This window comes from Pseudophryne corroboree, chromosome 6 (assembly GCF_028390025.1).
Source record: "Pseudophryne corroboree isolate aPseCor3 chromosome 6, aPseCor3.hap2, whole genome shotgun sequence".
Classification (NCBI taxonomy): Eukaryota; Metazoa; Chordata; class Amphibia; order Anura; family Myobatrachidae; genus Pseudophryne; species Pseudophryne corroboree.
In genome coordinates this window covers 267678041-267696627 of record NC_086449.1, presented here as the reverse complement: position 1 = coordinate 267696627, position 18587 = coordinate 267678041, and the positions used below count along the sequence as shown (strand labels likewise).

Below are 18587 nucleotides of genomic sequence, written 5' to 3'. Positions count from 1 at the left end.
CAGCTCACTATTAGAATTTAAGCTGTCTTTTTCCACAGACTGCGAGGGTAACGGCTCCTTTTAACTCAAGAACAGGAGAGACAGACCAATATTAGTATAGCATCTGATGGATCTGCTGTATATGGGAAACAGGCCAGCATATCTATTTCTCTTTGTTAATGCTCTTTTCACGTCAGGAGCAGAAGAATCAAGTAGCGCCTTATGAGGGTTTTGTGTATGAGGAGCAGGTCAACGTATGTGCATCTCTGTTTGTTGCTGCCTATGATGGGGTTATTGTATAAAACAGCCAGTCAGCATGTCTGGATCTTACGGTTTCTACTGTCACACCTTCATGAATGAACAGCGGATGGTGGATGAGATGACAGTGAGGGCTACCGGGTAGGAAAAAACAGTAGAGGCACTTATGCAGATATTGTTTAAAGCTGTGCATGTACCTTGGTATCAGGGCAACATTGCAAAGCATAGTACTGCAATCACTGGTGTCTTGACATTCAGCAGCAGAAATCCTGTCTGTAAGTGGGCAGCTACATGTTTCGTCCACTACTGTGGACTCTTTCAACTTGAAAATGTCCATAGTATTAGACAAAACGTGTGTGTATAATATATACACACTCGTATATCTGTTATGTTTTATTGTTCTAACTGTTTCACTGGGTTACTGCTTTACTTACGGGCTCGTTTGAAGTTGCACTGGCCTTTTGGGAGTGCGGAGGGGAGGAATTTAAGGTTAATTAAAACCTATCACTTTAAGCCTAAAGTTCCAGGTCATGTAGCCTTTCTGCAATCCCATTGTCCAGTGTTCCTCAGCCTTATTCAGAGAAAGATTCAACTGTTAATAACAAAAACTATGCTTTTATCTTTTTATATATATATTTTTTTAAACTGTGTTAAAGCATTTTCTTGAAGGACTTCCTAGCCCTGTAAGAAGAGAAGTCACCAGCAGGGGTTGCGCAATCCAGAGGATCACCCATCTCTGGGACTGCTGTGCTGCCTGGGTGTAGGGGGTGGTATGGCTGCAGATTGGCACAGACCCCGGAGCAGACTGTGGGTGATCTTTTTAAGATCGATGATCATAGTCTGCGTGGCCTTGGACAGCTGCTTGGGACTGCCCAGTACTCATTTAGTTACGACTGTAGGGAGATTGCATTCCATCAACTGTGGGTGGTCGACCGTTCTTTTTGGATCGCCCTCCCCTTCCGTAGCCCAACCTGCAAAAGGTTGCTATGGCAGCTGAGGTGCCAGCTGGATAGGCTGAGCTTGGCAGCAGATGGAGGATTAGCTTCCAGTAGCCGCTGGCAGTATTTTGACATGGTAGCATCAGATGCAAGCATTTCATGGAAAGCCCAGCTTGACATGGATGTGACTACTTCAGGCAAGTGGTTAAGAAGCTTTAGAATGGAGACTTGGCCTTTGGATTGAGCTGGGAGGAGAACATCTGTGATCTTGTCGGTAAAGTTTTTTGTTGGAATGAAGAGACTGAAAGCTGGATTGGAGTGGGTCTAAGAGGTGAGTGAATGGAGTTGGAAAGAAGGTGAGGCTGTTGGCCACCTGCTCAAAAAGCTTTAGGCATAAGGAAGAGTTCAGTGATTGTAATTTGTGGGATATGTGTTGCAGCTGTGTTTCAGTTATGTCCGATCAGAATGGTGTGTGAAGCAATACCTTGTTTTTGTGAACCGACTGCAATGTGTATACAGATTAATGTGGTTCTACAGGAAGTTTGTAAACAAAAAATAAATTGCATATTCTAACTAAAAAGGTTTATATGTTTTACCTCGTGCTTTGGCGCTGACAATAATTCCTACATCATCGTTCATTTATAAGCATCTTATAAAAATGGAAAATATCCCTACGGACACAGTTTAGATTCTTTGGAACATTTTCTATTCAGTCACAAAGAGCTCTGTGCCAAATCAAAATGAAATGCAGAATTGTCTCTGGCACTCACATGAACATTTGCTTTTTTATTTAGAATTATTCCTCACAGAGGAAGACCAAAAGAAGTTACATGATTTTGAGGAACAGTGTGTTGAGATCTACTTCAATGAAAAGAATGATAAATTTCATTTGGGGAGTGAAGAGAGAATACGTGTTACAACTGAGAGGTAACATATTTAGATTTTCAAAGTATTCGTACATGTGTCGTCTTAATGTTTTTGGTGTATTTGAAGAACTGCTCAAAAAGTCAAATTTTTTTCAAAGGATTAGTAACTACTGGTGACATCTGGGCGCTAGTGTAATTTTGTTTCCTGGATAATTTGAATCCAGGAGATGGCTTCAGAAACCACTCCTGTGCCATTGTTCTGTGGGTAGGAGTGGTGGTGGACCTGCACAGTACCCCGTCACTACCTAGGGCAGAGGTTCCCAAACATGGTCCTCAAGGCACCCTAACGGCCCAGGTTTTAAGTATATCCATCCCTGTCATTTTGATTTTACCGTCTGTGCTTAGCTGTGTACAGTATAAAACCTGAACTTTTAGGATGCCTTGAGGAGAGCGTTCGGGAAACTCTGACCTAGGGGAACTGGATTGACCTAACACTGCCAACTGAATCCAAAATAGGTTACAGTTTATTAATATGATACACAGATAGTTGTGTGTTTACAAAGGCTTCACTAACTTTGCTACTTCTGCTTTTTATTTTTGGTAATAGTCACTTCATTTTGAAATGTAATGCTTTTTTTTATTTTATTTTTTTGGAATGCACAACATTTTACATTTTAAGTGTAACCAAGTCTTGTGAATATTCAGTATTGCAATCCTGTATTCAACATGTTAATCTTATCTTGGAATTTCTAGGGTCGAGCAGATGTGTATACAAATTAAAGAGGTTGGAGATCGTGTTAACTATATAAAACGTTCGTTACACTCTTTGGATTCACAGATTGGACATTTACAAGACCTGTCTGCCCTTACTGTGGACACCCTGAAAACCCTGACTGCACAAAAAGCATCTGAGGCTAGCAAGGTTCACAATGAAATCACCCGAGAACTGAGCATATCAAAGCATTTAGGACAAAACTTGGTCGATGATGGCCCCCTCCGCACCTCCATGAGGAAAAAGCAGAGTGTTAGCAATTTTTTTGGCTCTTCATTTCCACAAGGTAGTCCTGAGGGTAACAGTAACTTTCTATTCAACATTTCTCTGAGGGATGAAAGAAATGCCATATGCAAAAAGGTGGGTGAAGACTTTTTCCCACCTCTGAGAGAAAAACTAAATATTCCAGGGGCTGGTCCATCTGGATGTGCCTTAGTTTCTACTGCTGACTGTCCTACAGAATTGCCCAGCAGTGCAGAGCAAATTCAGGCTCTCATCGATAATCAGAGCTCCGACAACACCACCAGTAGCACATCACCTACAGCTACATTTTTCGTAAGCACGCCAAACCAGCCAAGCTTGAAAAGTCAAATGGAAGCAACATCTAGGCTGGGAATGTCTCACCATCAAAGGTCCTCAAAAGAAGCAGAAAATACTGTCGAATATGGAGCTTTTGTTGGTATGTGTAATTTTGTCTTATTGTTGGGGTGGTAGTTTTTTTGTTTTTTCGTTTGTATTTCTCAAGTGCCTTTAGCTGGCAATAATATGTACACTATAAAAGTATTTTGTGTAATGTCGTATGCAAGCTTCAGTAGCTTTTCATGAATGAACATGATTTCTAAGCAGAGGATACATATTTCTGAAAATTCAGTATAACAACCTGCTCCCCTATTTCTCTGACGTCCTAGTGGATGCTGGGGACTCCGTAAGGACCATGGGGAATAGCGGCTCCACAGGAGACTGGGCACAAAAGTAAAAGCTTTTAGGTCACCTGGTGTGCACTGGCTCCTCCCCCTATGATCCTCCTCCAAGCCTCAGTTAGATTTTTGTGCCCGAACGAGAAGGGTGCACACTAGGTGGCTCTCCTGAGCTGCTTAGTGAAAAGTTTAAGTTTAGGTTTTTTATTTTCAGTGAGTCCTGCTGGCAACAGGCTCACTGCATCGAGGGACTAAGGGGAGAAGAAGCGAACTCACCTGCGTACAGAGTGGATTGGGCTTCTTAGGCTACTGGACATTAGCTCCAGAGGGACCGATCACAGGCCCAGCCATGGATAGGTCCCAGAGCCGCGCCGCCGGCCCCCTTACAGAGCCAGAAGACAGAAGAGGTCCGGAAAATCGGCGGCAGAAGACGTCCTGTCTTCAACAAGGTAGCGCACAGCACTGCAGCTGTGCGCCATTGCTCTCAGCACACTTCACACTCCGGTCACTGAGGGTGCAGGGCGCTGGGGGGGGGGCGCCCTGAGACGCAATAAAACACCTTGGATGGCAAAAAATGCATCACATATAGCTCCTGGGCTATATGGATGAATTTAACCCCTGCCAGAATACACAGAAAAACGGGAATTAAGGCCGCCGAAAAGGGGGCGGAGCCTATCTCCTCAGCACACTGGCGCCATTTTCCCTCACAGCTCCGTTGGAGGGAAGCTCCCTGGCTCTCCCCTGCAAAAGAGAGGGGGGCACTAATTACGCGCAGTATTAAATAATACAGCAGCTATAAGGGGAAAAACACTTATATAAGGTTATCCCTGTATATATATATATAGCGCTCTGGTGTGTGCTGGCAAACTCTCCCTCTGTCTCCCCAAAGGGCTAGTGGGGTCCTGTCCTCTATCAGAGCATTCCCTGTGTGTGTGCTGTGTGTCGGTACGTTTGTGTCGACATGTATGAGGAGAAAAATGATGTGGAGACGGAGCAGATTGCCTGTAATAGTGATGTAACCCCCTAGGGGGTCGACACCTGAGTGGATGAACTGTTGGAAGGAATTACGTGACAGTGTCAGCTCTGTATAAAAGACAGTGGTTGACATGAGACAGCCGGCTATTCAGCTTGTGCCTGTCCAGACGTCTCATAGGCCGTCAGGGGCTCTAAAGCGCCCGTTACCTCAGATGGCAGATATAGACGCCGACACGGATACTGACTCCAGTGTCGACGGTGAAGAGACAAATGTGACTTCCAGTAGGGCCACACGTTACATGATTGAGGCAATGAAAAATGTTTTACACATTTCTGATAATACGAGTACCACCAAAAAGGGGTATTATGTTCGGTGAGGAAAAACTACCTGTAGTTTTCCTGAATCTGAGAAATTAAATGAGGTGTGTGATGATGCGTGGGTTTCCCCCGATAACAACTGATAATTTCTAAAATGTTATTGGCATTATATCCTTTCCCGCCAGAGGTTAGGGTGCGTTGGGAAACACCCCCTAGGGTGGATAAACGCTCACACGCTTGTAAGGGCTCTAACCTCTCCTGAGATGGCCGCCCTTAAGGATCCTGCTGATGGAAAGCAGGAGGGTATCCTAAAATGTATTTACACACATACTGGTGTTCTACTGCGACCAGCAATCGCCTCAGCCTGGATGTGCAGTGCTGGGTTGGCGTGGTCGGATTCCCTGACTGAAAATATTGATACCCTAGATAGGGACAGTATATTATTGCCTATAGAGCATTTAAAAGATGCATTTCTATATATGCGTGATGCACAGCGGAATATTTGCCGACTGGCATCAAGTCTAAGTGCGTTGTCCATTTCTGCCAGTAGAGGGTTATGGACACGACAGTGGTCAGGTGATGCGGATTCCAAACGGCATTTGGAAGTATTACCTTATTAAGGGGAGGAGTTATTTGGGGTCGGTCTTTCAGACCTGGTGGCCACGGCAACAGCTGGGAAATCCACGTTTGTACCCCAGGTCGCCTCTCAACATAAGAAGACGCCGTATTATCAGGCGCAGTCCTTTCGTGGGCAAGCGGACAAAAGGTTCCTCATTTCTACCCCGTGACAGAGGGAGAGGAAAAAGGCTGCAGAAATCAGCCAGTTCCCAGGAACAGAAGCCCTCTCCCGCCTCTGCCAAGCCCTCAGTATGACGCTGGGGCTTTACAAGCAGAATCAGGCACGGTGGGGGCCCGTTTCAATGAATTTTAGCGCGCAGTGGGCTCACTCGCAAGTAGACCCCTGGATCCTTCAGGTGATATCTCAGGGGTACAAATTGGAATTCGAGACGTCTCCCCCTCGCCGTTTCCTAAAGTCGGCTTTACCGATGTCTCCCTCTGACAGGGAGGCAGTTTTGGAAGCCATTCACAAGCTGTATTCCCAGCAGGTGATAATCAAGGTACCCCTCCTGCAACAGGGAACGGGGTATTATTCCACACTGTTGTGGTACCGAAGCCGGACGGCTCGGTGAGACCGATTCTAAATCTAAAATCTTGAACACTTACATACGGAGGTTCAAATTCAAGATTGAGTCACTCAGAGCAGTGATTGCGAACCTGGAAGAAGGGGACTACATGATGTCTCGGGACATCAAGGATGCTTACCTTCATGTCCCAATTTACCCTTCTCACCAAGGGTACCTCAGGTTTGTGGTACAGAATTGTCAATATCGGTTTCAGACGCTGCCGTATGGATGGTCCACGGCACCCCGGGTCTTTACCAAGGTAATGGCCGAAATGATGATACTCCTTCGAAGGAAGGGAATTTTAGTTATCCCTTACTTGGACGATTCCCTGATAAGGGTAAGATCCAGGGAACAGTTGGAGGTTGGTGTAGCACTATCTCAGGTAGTGTTGCGGCAGCACGATTGGATTCTCAATATTCCAAAATCGCAGCTGATTCCAACGACTCGTCTTCTGTTCCTAGGGATGATCCTGGACACAGTCCAGAAAAAGGTGTTTCTCCCGGAGGAGAAAGTCAGGGAGTTATCCGAGCTAGTCGGGAACCTCCTATAACCGAGCCAAGTCTCAGTACATCAATGAAAGGGTTCTGGGAAAAATGGTGGCTTCCTACGAAGCAATCCCATTCGGCAGATTCCACGCAAGAACTTTCCAGTGGGACCTGCTGGACAAATGGTCCGGGTCGCATCTTCAGATGCATCAGCGGATAACCCTGTCACCAAGCACAAGGGTGTCTCTCCTGTGGTGGTTGCAGAGTGCTCATCTTCTAGAGGGCCGCAGATTCGACATTCAGGACTGGGTCCTGGTGACCACGGATGCCAGCCTGCGAGGCTGGGGAGCAGTCACACAGGGAAGGGATTTCCAGAGCTTATGGTCAAGCCTGGAGACATCACTTCACATAAATATCCTGAAGCTAAGGGCCATTTACAATGCTCTAAGCTCAGCAAGACCTCTGCTTCAAGGTCACCCGGAGTTGATCCATTCGGACAACATCACGGCAGTCACCCACGTAAACAGACAGGGTGACACAAGAAGCAGGAGGGCAATGGCAGAAACTGCAAGGATTCTTCGCTGGGCGGAAAATCATGTGATAGCACTGTCAGCAGTATTCATTCCGGGAGTGGACAACTGGGAAGCAGACTTCCTCAGCAGACACTACCTCCACCCGGGAGAGTGGGGACTTCACCCAGAAGTCTTCCACATGTTTATAAAACTCGACAAGTATTGCGCCAGGTCAAGGGACCCTCAGGCAATAGCTGTAGACGCTCTGGTAACACAGTGGGTGTACCAGTCAGTGTATGTGTTCCCTCCTCTGCCTCTCATACCCAAGGTACTGAGAATCATAAGATGGAGAGGAGTAAGCACTATATTCGTGGCTCCGGATTGGCCAAGAAGGACTTGGTAACCGGAACTTCAAGAGATGCTCACGGAGGATCCGTGGCCTCTACCTCTAAGAAGGGACCTGCTCCAGCAAGGACCCTGTCTGTTCCAAGACTTACCGCGGCTGCGTTTGACGGCATGGCGGTTGAACGCCGGATCCTGAAGGAGAAAGGCATTCCGGATGAAGTCATTCCTATCCTGATCAAAGCCAGGAAGGATATAACCGCAAAACATTATCACCGCATTTGGCGAAAATATGTTGCGTGGTGCGAGGCCAGTAAGGCCCCGACGGAGGAATTTTCAACTAGGTCGATTCCTACATTTCCTGCAAACAGGAGTGTCTATGGGCCTGAAATTGGGGTCCATTAAGGTTCAAATTTCGGCCCTGTCAATTTTCTTCCAAAAAGAACTAGCTTCAGTACCTGAAGTTCAGACGTTTGTAAAAGGGGTACTGTATATACAGCCTCCTTTTGTGCCTCCAGTGGCACCTTGGGATCTCAATGTAGTTTTTGGGTTCCAAAAGTCACATTGGTTTGAACCACTTAAATATGTGGAGTTAAAATATCTCACATGGAAAGTGGTCATGCTGTTTGCCCTGGCCTGGGCCAGGTGCGTGTCAGAATTGGCGGCTTTATCCTGTAAAAGCCCTCATCTGATTTTCCATTCGGACAGGGCGGAATTGAGGACTCATCCTCAGTTTCTCCCTAAGGTGGTTTTCAGCGTTTCACCTGAATCAACCTATTGTGGTGCCTGCGACTACTAGGGACTTGGAGGACTCCAAGTTGCTAGACGTTGTCAGGGCCCTGGAAATATAGGTTTCCAGGTCGGCTTGAGTCAGAAAATCTGACTCGTTGTTTATTCTGTATGCACCCAACAACCTGGGTGCTCCTGCTTCTAAGCAGACTATTGCTCGTTGGATTTGTAGTACAATTCAGCTTGCACATTCTGTGGCAGGCCTGCCACAGCCAAAATCTGTAAAAGCCCATTCCACAAGGAAGGTGGGCTCATCTTGGGCGGCTGCCCGAGGGGTCTCGGCTTTACAACTTTGCCGAGCAGCTACTTGGTCAGGAGCAAATACGTTTGTAAAATTCTACAAATTTGATACCCTGGCTGAGGAGGACCTGGAGTTCTCTCATTTGGTGCTGCAGAGTCATCCGCACTCTCCCGCCCGTTTGGGAGCTTTGGTATAATCCCCATGGTCCTTACGGAGTCCCCAGCATCCACTAGGACGTCAGAGAAAATAAGAATTTACTTACCGATAATTCTATTTCTCGTAGTCCGTAGTGGATGCTGGGCGCCCATCCCAAGTGCGGATTGTCTGCAATACTGGTACATAGTTATTGTTACCAAAAAATCGGGTTATTGCTGTAGTGAGCCATCTTTTCTAGAGGCTCCTCTGTTATCATGCTGTTAACTGGGTTTAGATCACAAGTTATATGGTGTGATTGGTGTGGCTGGTATGAGTCTTACCCGGGATTCAAAATCCTTCCTTATTGTGTACGCTCGTCCGGGCACCGTATCCTAACTGAGGCTTGGAGGAGGGTCATAGGGGGAGGAGCCAGTGCACACCAGGTGACCTAAAAGCTTTTACTTTTGTGCCCAGTCTCCTGCGGAGCCGCTATTCCCCATGGTCCTTACGGAGTCCCCAGCATCCACTACGGATTACGAGAAATAGAATTATCTGTAAGTAAATTCTTATTTTATGAGGAACACCATGTCATTTTCACTGTATAGTAAGGGTTCTATTTATATTTTATTAGCATTAAATTGTATTTTTGTAATTTTCATGCTTACATCATTTTGTCATTTTGGTTTGTTAATAATTTGGAATCTACATGGTGACTTTCTTTAGCATTGAGAACATGAGAATCATTGGGGGTTATTCACTTGTTTTTCCCTGGCTGCCACTAGATGGGGCCCAACAGAGCAATTAAATTGTTCTCTGTTCGGGTGCGCACACAGCAAGGGAGATGCATTTCAGCTCACAGCCTCCTGTGGTGTGAGCTGAAATGTGTGTAACCTCTGAGGTTTGAGCTTTAGTAAAGTACATAACCTGTACTTGAGACAAGTGTAGCCGTTTTGCGCAGCTAAACCCGGTTTTAATGGGTGCGTATATGAAGTATGCACGCCCAACAGGGGCAATAATTGAATAGCCTCAGTGGGCACCCAATATGTTTGGGTGCCCACAAAACAATTGAATTGGCCACATTTTGTGGTATTACTGTACAGTGCTGATTATCACCAATCATGTTATCCCAACGTAGAGCGTTCATACTTGCTGCTCTTGCTGGGTAAAAATGCTCTGTGGGGTAATCCAATCTATTTTAGAATCAAGGCTCCAGCTTAAATATTAAGGAGCCAGGCACGTTTTATTTATTTTATCTTTTGTATATTGTATCTGCTATTAAATAGCTTACCCCTCTTAGAGACATTACACCCCCATTCAGTCCATTTTATAACAATTCTCTATTCCCACCTCCAGTCTTTTTTCTAGGTTCCTCTACTTAAAAACCATTCCTTTCCCCATTTTTAAAATTTTACTCTGCCCATTTAGTCCCCTTCTCTATATCATAATACCCTAATCAGCATTGTACTCTTAACTAGCCATGGTCACAATACAGTCCCCTTAATCATTACACTGCCCCAAACACTTCAACTTTTAATAATATGATAATAAACCCCTCATTCTCAGTCATTAGTTTTCCCTCCCTTCTCCATAATTAACACTCACTGTTAGGCTTCAGCTCCACCTTCACTTAGTTTTGTTAAAGTTGTTTCCAGAGCCGTAACTAGACTTTTTGGTGCCCTGTGCCGGAGAGCTAATTGGTGCCCCCTTCTCCTCCTCCCTATTTTTCCAATAGGGACATAAGGTGCATTCCTTGTGGGGAAGGGGCATGACAAGGTTGATCCCAGAGAAGGCCCATAACATATGGGTGCATCCCTGCCCTGTCTCCTTGGTTTGTTGTTCATCTAATTTCTAAATAGCATTTTATCCACATGATAAAGATTTTTCCTTGTATGATCCATAAGTACTTCACTGATTGGTGAGACTATACTGCTGCTCTGAATACATTTTGTAAGTAGGTAAAGTACATAGGGGGTCATTCCGACCCGTTCGCACGCAGCGGTTCTTTGCTGCGGTGCGATCGGGTCAGAACTGCAAATGCGCGGCTGGCGCAATGCGCACGCGCATTGTTGCCCAGCGACAGTGGCAAGAACAAAGAAGAAAGTGATCGCTAGCGTGGTCGCAAAAAGATTGACAGCGGGGAGGCGTTCCGGGGCGTCTACTCATTGTTTTCCGGCCGTGGAGATCCGAACGCAGGCGTGTCCAGGTGTTTGGAGGGCGGATGTTGGACGTCAATCCCGGGACCTTTGTCGTTTGATCCGTCGCACAGGGTAAGTAGGTCTGACCCTCGTCTTGTTTTGCAGGAAACTTTTTTAGCATAGCCGGGCTGCACAAGCGATCGCAGCCCTGTTGTTCTAAAATACACTCCCCCATAGGTGGCGTCAAGTTGATCGCACGAGCAGCAAAAAGTTGCTACGTGCGATCAACTCTGAATGACCACCATAGTGCTGAGCATTTACCCATATACATGTTTCTTTTGTGGATACAGATTAACTGTAGGACACGGACAGAATGGAAAGAGCATCAGGCGTTTTTGTTTTGTTTTTTTCCCCTTTTCATTTTTTTTGTTTCCCTAGATACAGTATTTTGGATGTGTATGAATTGTATTTATTATGGTTGTGTATATTAGTGTGGCGGTGTTGTAAATATTGGTAGCTTAGTTATAGTATCAATTGTGTGAATGTTTGTTGCATCTTTAGCTTTGCTTTTTATTTGAAATCAGTAGGTAGATAATTTTCAGTCTCCTCAGATGTTATGGTGAGTCTTCCTGGGTCTCCTATGTGTTGCTGCAGTTTCTGTGGGTGATATTCTGCGTTGTAGTCTTCAGGAGTTTGTGTGTGTCTTTCAGGTCACCGAGACTATGTCATGCTACAAATTAAAAAACCTGAAAACCAAAGTGAGGGAGAAATAAATCCGTCTAATGTGGTAAGGCCAATGCATTTAAGGTGATCCACAGCTATTTAAATCCATCTCATTCATTGTTTAAGTGATGGGATTGTTATAACTTTTCTGTAGATTGACGAGTGCCCCCCTGTCAGCCTGAAACAAGTGAGATCCTGTGCTGGATTTATGGAGCTGACCAAAATCTCCCAGTCCCTGCGCTCAGACCAGTGTAAGTCTTATGCAGGGGGTTGTAGCCATATATAATGTGCCTTTGATTATTCATGGCTGTCTTTTATAGGTCACATGCTGATAAATGCCTTACTAAAATGTCTCTTATGCAGTTCCTGCCCACCATTATTTCTGTGAGTACCATCTGTTAACGACAGTTCTTTTCCTTTTAGTGCATACCAGTAGCCGGAGAGCCTCTCTGACTGAAGAGACGAATATAGATGACTCCAAAGAAGCCTTCCTCGTGGTTTGTACAAATTTTACCTTTGCTGCAGTCATGACATATGCAGCTGTCCTGGAGTATGCTCTGATATCTTCCAGTTGGCCTTGGTGTGTTTATTACAAATAAGGAATATCCTTGAAATTATATAATCAAAACTGTTGCTACGTGAGCCGTGTGGGAAGCAGTCAAGCCAACAGCCTGCATCATAGAATGTCCCAGTTTTGTTAAACCTGTCATTTCCTTACTCCCTGGATCATTACTGTGTTAAGTCAGTTGCATACTGGCTTATCCATGTGCTCTTTTTTTTTTTTACAGGAAAGTACTGAATCTAAAGTGTGAGAACTCATTTACATATATGTGATTACACATGTCTATGTATTTTCATAATCTGCATATTTCTTTCACAGGATTGGCTGCAGGCTCATTCCTCGTCAGATAAACCAAAGTAAGGCTCGTTACACAAATTTACTGGACACATATGTATTGTGTTAACTCTTTGCAAGGGCATAGGTGCAGGGAGTGCAGCTGCCATGGGGCCCAGAGCTGGGAGCAGCCCAACATCCCTGTGAAAGTTGCATGTGTTATATACGTTTTTCACCATTGGATTTTACATAGGGGCCCTTACTCACTTTTGCCTTGGGACCCACAATATATCTAGCCATGCCTCTGGGGCCTGCTCCTTGTAAGGTGGTATAAAATGAACGGGTTTGAATTGTAATGTTACATAATATGAACTGGGGCACAGTAATGTAGCACAATATGAAGTGGAGGCACTATACTGGGACATAATCTTAACTGGGAACACTGTCATAATGTGAGTTGAGGTACTGTGATGTATAATGTGTACTAGCAACCCTATAATGTGACATAAAGTGGACTACTGTATGGCACTACTATGGTTCATAAAATAAATTAGGGAACTACTATCAGGCATAACATTAATTAAGGCACTATTATGGTGCATAAAATGAACAGCTGTAGCAGAAAGGTATTTCTTTAGAAACATTGGAACAGGGGCCCTCTTAAATTGTTGCTGCGGGCTGACAAAGGTCTGGCTACACTCCGTGACTTTCCATAATCTAGTGAAATCCATTCCATTGGTCACTTACCTTGTGCCCTCTCCACTGCTGTTGGCAAAGGCTTCCATACTTCCTTTTTTTTTTTTTTTTTTTTTAATACAGCAGTACAAATTTTTGTCTGGTAGTCTATGTACACTTGTATAGATATCAATTATTAAACCTTCTATTTGATTCAATTCATGCGTATATTGTGTTACATTATTGGAATGTTGTTGTTCCCCCCCCCATGAATTGGGCAGTATTTAGGACACATGGATACTTATCATATCTAATGGAGCCCAACACTTGTTAAATATTGACTTTTACTTGTGGTACAGACGAGCATTGTGGTTTAGAGATTGCAGCCTTCAGACTATTTTCTATACTGGAATGAGGTGGATTCCACTTCATTTTTGGAAGTGTGCACAGAAGTGTGATAAAACTCCTGCTAGGAAACAGGACAGTAACAATGGTATTTCGGAAGCATTGGCATGCTGTTACATCATACTTTCCATCTGGATAGAGCATATTGCTGTTACTGATTTAGAGAGCATATTACTTACAGCAGAGTTACTGTTTTGCCATATTTCTGTAGCATCATTGTGTCTTCAATGCCACTCTTAGAATACTATACAGATAGTTTGTGTATTCCTGGTTTTATGCATAAATTTAGAGTACAATGCCCATTTATATTTAAACGGCTCTTTTGTTTTCAGGTCTATGGCAGAGGAGGATGCTCTGAATGGTGAGTATTGCCTGAGAAAGATGAACATTTTATTTATTTAACAGTAAGGACCTTACTTCACAATTTATTTCTTTGTGGCTCTCAGGTATTGGATCACCTTTCAAGCCAATAGTGGACATCAATTATTGTTATTCAGGTTAGTTTTAAGTTTGTGTAGATTAGCATTATTCTGATTTAATATCCGTTTTAAAGGGCCATACACACTAGAAGACATGACCAATGTGGAAGATGAGCAATTTCCCTTGAACTTCCCAGAGTCCTGTCGAACGAAATTGAGTGTACACACTAAGCAATTTTTCAAACAATTTGAAAGATATCTTTGGAATTGGCACCTTATTTACATATTTTAATGTTGAGGAGCCGTTTCTGGGTGTGTGGGCAGGGCTGTAGAAGGGGGAACCAGTGAAGTTCTTTTCACCCACTGCACCACCAATTTCCATTGTGCCACCAACTTAATAAAAATTCATTATAATTGGTTCACAAATAATGTGTGGATAGATAGATAGATATAGATATATAGAAATATATGGATATATATAAGAAAAAATGGAGGGCGCATAGGTGAGTATCAAATATATCAGTATTTTACTAATAAGTAGTAACTCGCATACATTTAAGTAAAAGGTAACCAGCTCGAAGTTGAAATCAGTGTGGCCTCCGGATAGCCGAATACCGACAATCGCCGTCGCTTCCAGGATACCATAAGCCGCTGGAATCTCTCAGCTGCACGGACTCGGAACAAAACAAGAGACGCCGGCAAAACTCGATGTGTTACAAGTCCAGCTGGCCACGCCCAACGCGTTTCGTCATGGGACTTCGTCGGGGTGTGGCTAGCACCCGTGTGCAATGAATTTATACTGAGGTGGCATTATGCCACCATTAAAAATACATAAATAGCAATTGTAAAAATAACACAACAATTCATAAAATGCATCAAACGTTCATATTTTGAAAACGCACAGAGATAATGACAGGACGTAATCATCCGTATTACAATAGATCAAATAATCTCACTAGTTACTATAATAAATTAGCTTATAAACAACACATTATCTGGATCACACTGTAAAAGGACGTTCATATCACATCTAAACATTAATATCAGTGTGTCTTCAATCAAAAACCATAAAAACGTCTTAAGGAATAATCATAAAAATTATTTATCATAAAACTTATGACTAACACTAAACTGTGTATAAAAATTAATATCACTAGCAGAGGACGCTCTGAACACATTAAATCAGTGCGTCTCCAATTAACAAATTAGAAAAGATCAAAACAGAAACGGAACCAGCATAACCCAAAAAGGATAAATTGTAAACTACACCATCACCATTCTAACGCAGGTAAAAATTGACACAAAGGAGCCTATGGCCCAACTACAATGCGTCAACTCCCCCATATTAGACATAGCGATTCTAATGCAAGAAGGGCGTAATATCATAATTCTCATTCAGCCCATACGGACTGATAGTATTTAGCATGTGTATCCAATACATCTCTCTTTTAGTAAGCTTTTTAGAGATGTCTCCTCCTCTATCATCCAATTTCACATGTTCAATTGCTTTAAAACTAAATTTACTAACAAACCACCATTACATTTTAAGAAATGTCTCGGGACACTATGAGCCTTTAATTTATTCGTGATGCTTCTGGTATGTTCCAGCACACGGATCTTTAATTGTCTTTTAGTTCTACCTATGTAGCGTGCACCGCATGCACACTCCAAAAGATAGATAACTGAAGAGGTCTGACAATTAATCATACTTTTAATTTCCCAAGATTGTGAGTCTTGGAGTGTGCATGCGGTATATAAAACCAGAGTGTCCAGCTCTCTTCAATAGAACATGCTGCGCCAGGTGCCTACATACACAATCAACAATGCATCCAGATAAGCAGCACTCCTGACGAAAGTGGCACGCAAGTAAAAAAAAAAAAAAAAAGTTTTCTTTTTTAATGAACCCATTATAAGTAATTTTTTAATAAGTTGGTGGCACAGTGGAAATATAATTGGTGGGGCAGTGGGTGAAAAAAACTTAATTGGTGGGGCAGTAGGAGAAAATTCATTGGTGGGGCAGTGGGAGAAATTATGACGGAGACGCTGTGCGGCTCCCATCAGCGGCTCAGCTAGAATGGAGCCACTGCCAGGGAGGAGAAGCAATGTCACATTGTGCACATGGCTCATCGCGGCTCCGTACACACATGCCGTGATGAGCGATGTCACAAGTGACATTGCTCACATTGAGCTGCATGCATGACCAACCCGCGACCTGCTCTTAACGAGCACGGGAGCGCACATTGGCAGTCGGGGTGGCCATACACACTAGACGACTTGAACGATATATCGTTCAAAATCGTCTGTATCGTCCATATCTTCTATAAAAGTTGTCTAGTGTGTATGGCCCTTAACTGTTAACAATTTTTTCTGTTCAGCTGTTGAAAGAAACAATCTGATGCGATTATCCCAGACTATTCCATTCACACCGGTGCCTCCAAAAGGTGAGATTTTAGCAACTTTTTCTCGCTCTTAAATCATATTGCAATGTCATCTTTAAACACAAGTAGTATTTCCAATTGTACAAGCTATGCAATTTCTTTCTTTCCACTATGCTCCTTGCGTAATCTCCATGCTGTATAATATTTGGTGCAGTGTAACTAAATGTGCTGGTACATTGCCACCTTGTGTCTCAATGTCAATATTACACCTTTATTTAACTGCTAATACAAGGAAACACATACATTTGCTTGACTGTGTAGCCTAACCAAGTACAGGTTGAGTATCCCATATCCAAATATTCCGAAATACGGAATATTCCGAAATACGGACTTTTTTGAGTGAGACGGAGATAGTGAAACCTTTGTTTTTTGATGACTCAATGTACACAAACTTTGTTTAATACACAAAGTTATTGAAAAAATTTGTATTTAAATGACCTTCAGGCTGTGTGTATAAGGTGTATATGAAACATAAATGAATTGTGTGAATGTAGACACACTTTGTTTAATGTACAAAGTTATAAAAAATATTGGCTAAAATGACCTTCAGGCTGTGTGTATAAGGTGTATGTGTAACATAAATGCATTCTGTGCTTATATTTATGTCCAAACACCATGATATCTCATTATGGTATGCAATTATTCCAAAATACAGAAAAATCCGATATCCAAAATACCTCTGGTCCCAAGCATTTTGGATAAGGGATACTCAACCTGTATATTGATAATTTTATTAACAAAACAATTGGCCCTTTATGCCATGCTGTATAATTTGCAGGGGCATGTGTACCCCAGACTATTGTTTTAGTGCTTTTTTTCCTGATGTCTGTAAACCGTATTGCTTCTGGCCACCATTTGTGGAAAGCCCACACTATGCTCAATGCACCAGATTATTTTTATAGTAACATACTGTACATATTTTGTGGACTCCATTTTATATTTTCATTTTATTTTACATAGAGGACATGTACTAGGATTTGGGACCATGGAGAATAACAGTGTTTGAGATTGGGAGAGAAAATGTTTTCTTCCTGGGGATCTCTGCTGTAAGAGTAGTAGCTTCTGTGACTGAAATGATCACCATTCAGTCAGTCATTCATCTGTTTTTAGTTGTGTTTTGAGTTCAATGTATAATTGACATTGTTACAATGGAACTTGACATATCAGAACTACACTAAATGTATCTTTAGAACAGCACAGATATAAACCAATAGACTAGGCAGAATTCAGACAAGGAATGCAAGTAGAGTAATAAATTCAATCTTGAAGGTTAAGCAGGGGTGAATCACAGTGAGGGGAAGGCAGTTCAGCATTCAAGGGCAGATGTATTAACCTGGAGAAGGCATAAGGAAGTGATAAATCAGTGATATGTGCAAGGTGATAAAGGCAACAGCCAATCAACTCCTAACTGTTAATTTACATATTGGAGCTGATTGGCTGGTGCCTTTATCACCTTGCACATATCACTGGTTTATCACTTCCTTATGCCTTCTCCAGGTTAATACATCTGCCCCTCAGTGAGCCTGTGCCCTACGTTAGGGTGAGCACACAGTGTTAGACACTGAAGCGGGCTAGGAGATAAGTGACGAGGAGCACATTTGGCATGGATAGAGTTAGGGGTCAAACATGAAGTAGTAGGGTCCTGTATGGTAATGCTTACATGTATAACATCTGATTATGAAAGGCTTCAAAATGGTATTTGTGTTTATGTATTACAGTAGAGATGGTGACTGTGTACCGACTGGAAGAGAGTTCCCCCAACATCCTAAATAACAGCATGTCATCCTGGTCACAGCGGGGACTATGTGCCAAGATTGAGTTTCTGAGTAAGGAAGAGATGGGCGGTGGGTTGAGGCGAGCTGTGAAAGTGGCATGCACCTGGTCTGAAAATGACATCCTGAAGGCTGGGAACCACTACATCATCAAGTCCTTCCTTCCAGAGGTGGTAAATACCTGGTCAGTGATCTACAAGGAAGATACTGTTCTCCATCTTTGCCTAAAAGTAAGTGTTTGTGTAGTTACTGTAGGTATGTGGGTGGGTTTCTTGTGCTGCACCTGCTAAAAAAAAAAAAAAAAATGTTTTAACACAAGCCTATATATGAAAACATGCTGAGCAATTTTTAGACTTACAGATTTTTGCTATTTAACTATCCAGTAAAGAAACACAACTTGAGCATATGTTATGATTTTGTTTAGGGCCGTAAGTACGTGTGTGCCAAGTGGGCCTGGCACACAGCGCAGTTGCC

The 18587-nt window shown here is 43.1% G+C and overlaps 1 protein-coding gene across 1 annotated transcript in view; it reads left to right on the top strand.

Annotated features, from left to right (window-relative positions):
• TRPM7 (transient receptor potential cation channel subfamily M member 7) overlaps window positions 1-18587 on the top strand; it is a 431707-nt gene that overhangs the window by 348184 nt on the left and 64936 nt on the right. The window contains exons 25-34 of the mRNA XM_063925998.1: window positions 1970-2102; window positions 2795-3492; window positions 11557-11633; window positions 11724-11820; window positions 11993-12066; window positions 12450-12487; window positions 13817-13845; window positions 13931-13981; window positions 16279-16344; window positions 18060-18343. Of these exons, the coding sequence (XP_063782068.1) occupies window positions 1970-2102; window positions 2795-3492; window positions 11557-11633; window positions 11724-11820; window positions 11993-12066; window positions 12450-12487; window positions 13817-13845; window positions 13931-13981; window positions 16279-16344; window positions 18060-18343 (1547 nt within the window). The remainder of the gene's footprint in view (window positions 1-1969; window positions 2103-2794; window positions 3493-11556; window positions 11634-11723; window positions 11821-11992; window positions 12067-12449; window positions 12488-13816; window positions 13846-13930; window positions 13982-16278; window positions 16345-18059; window positions 18344-18587) is intronic.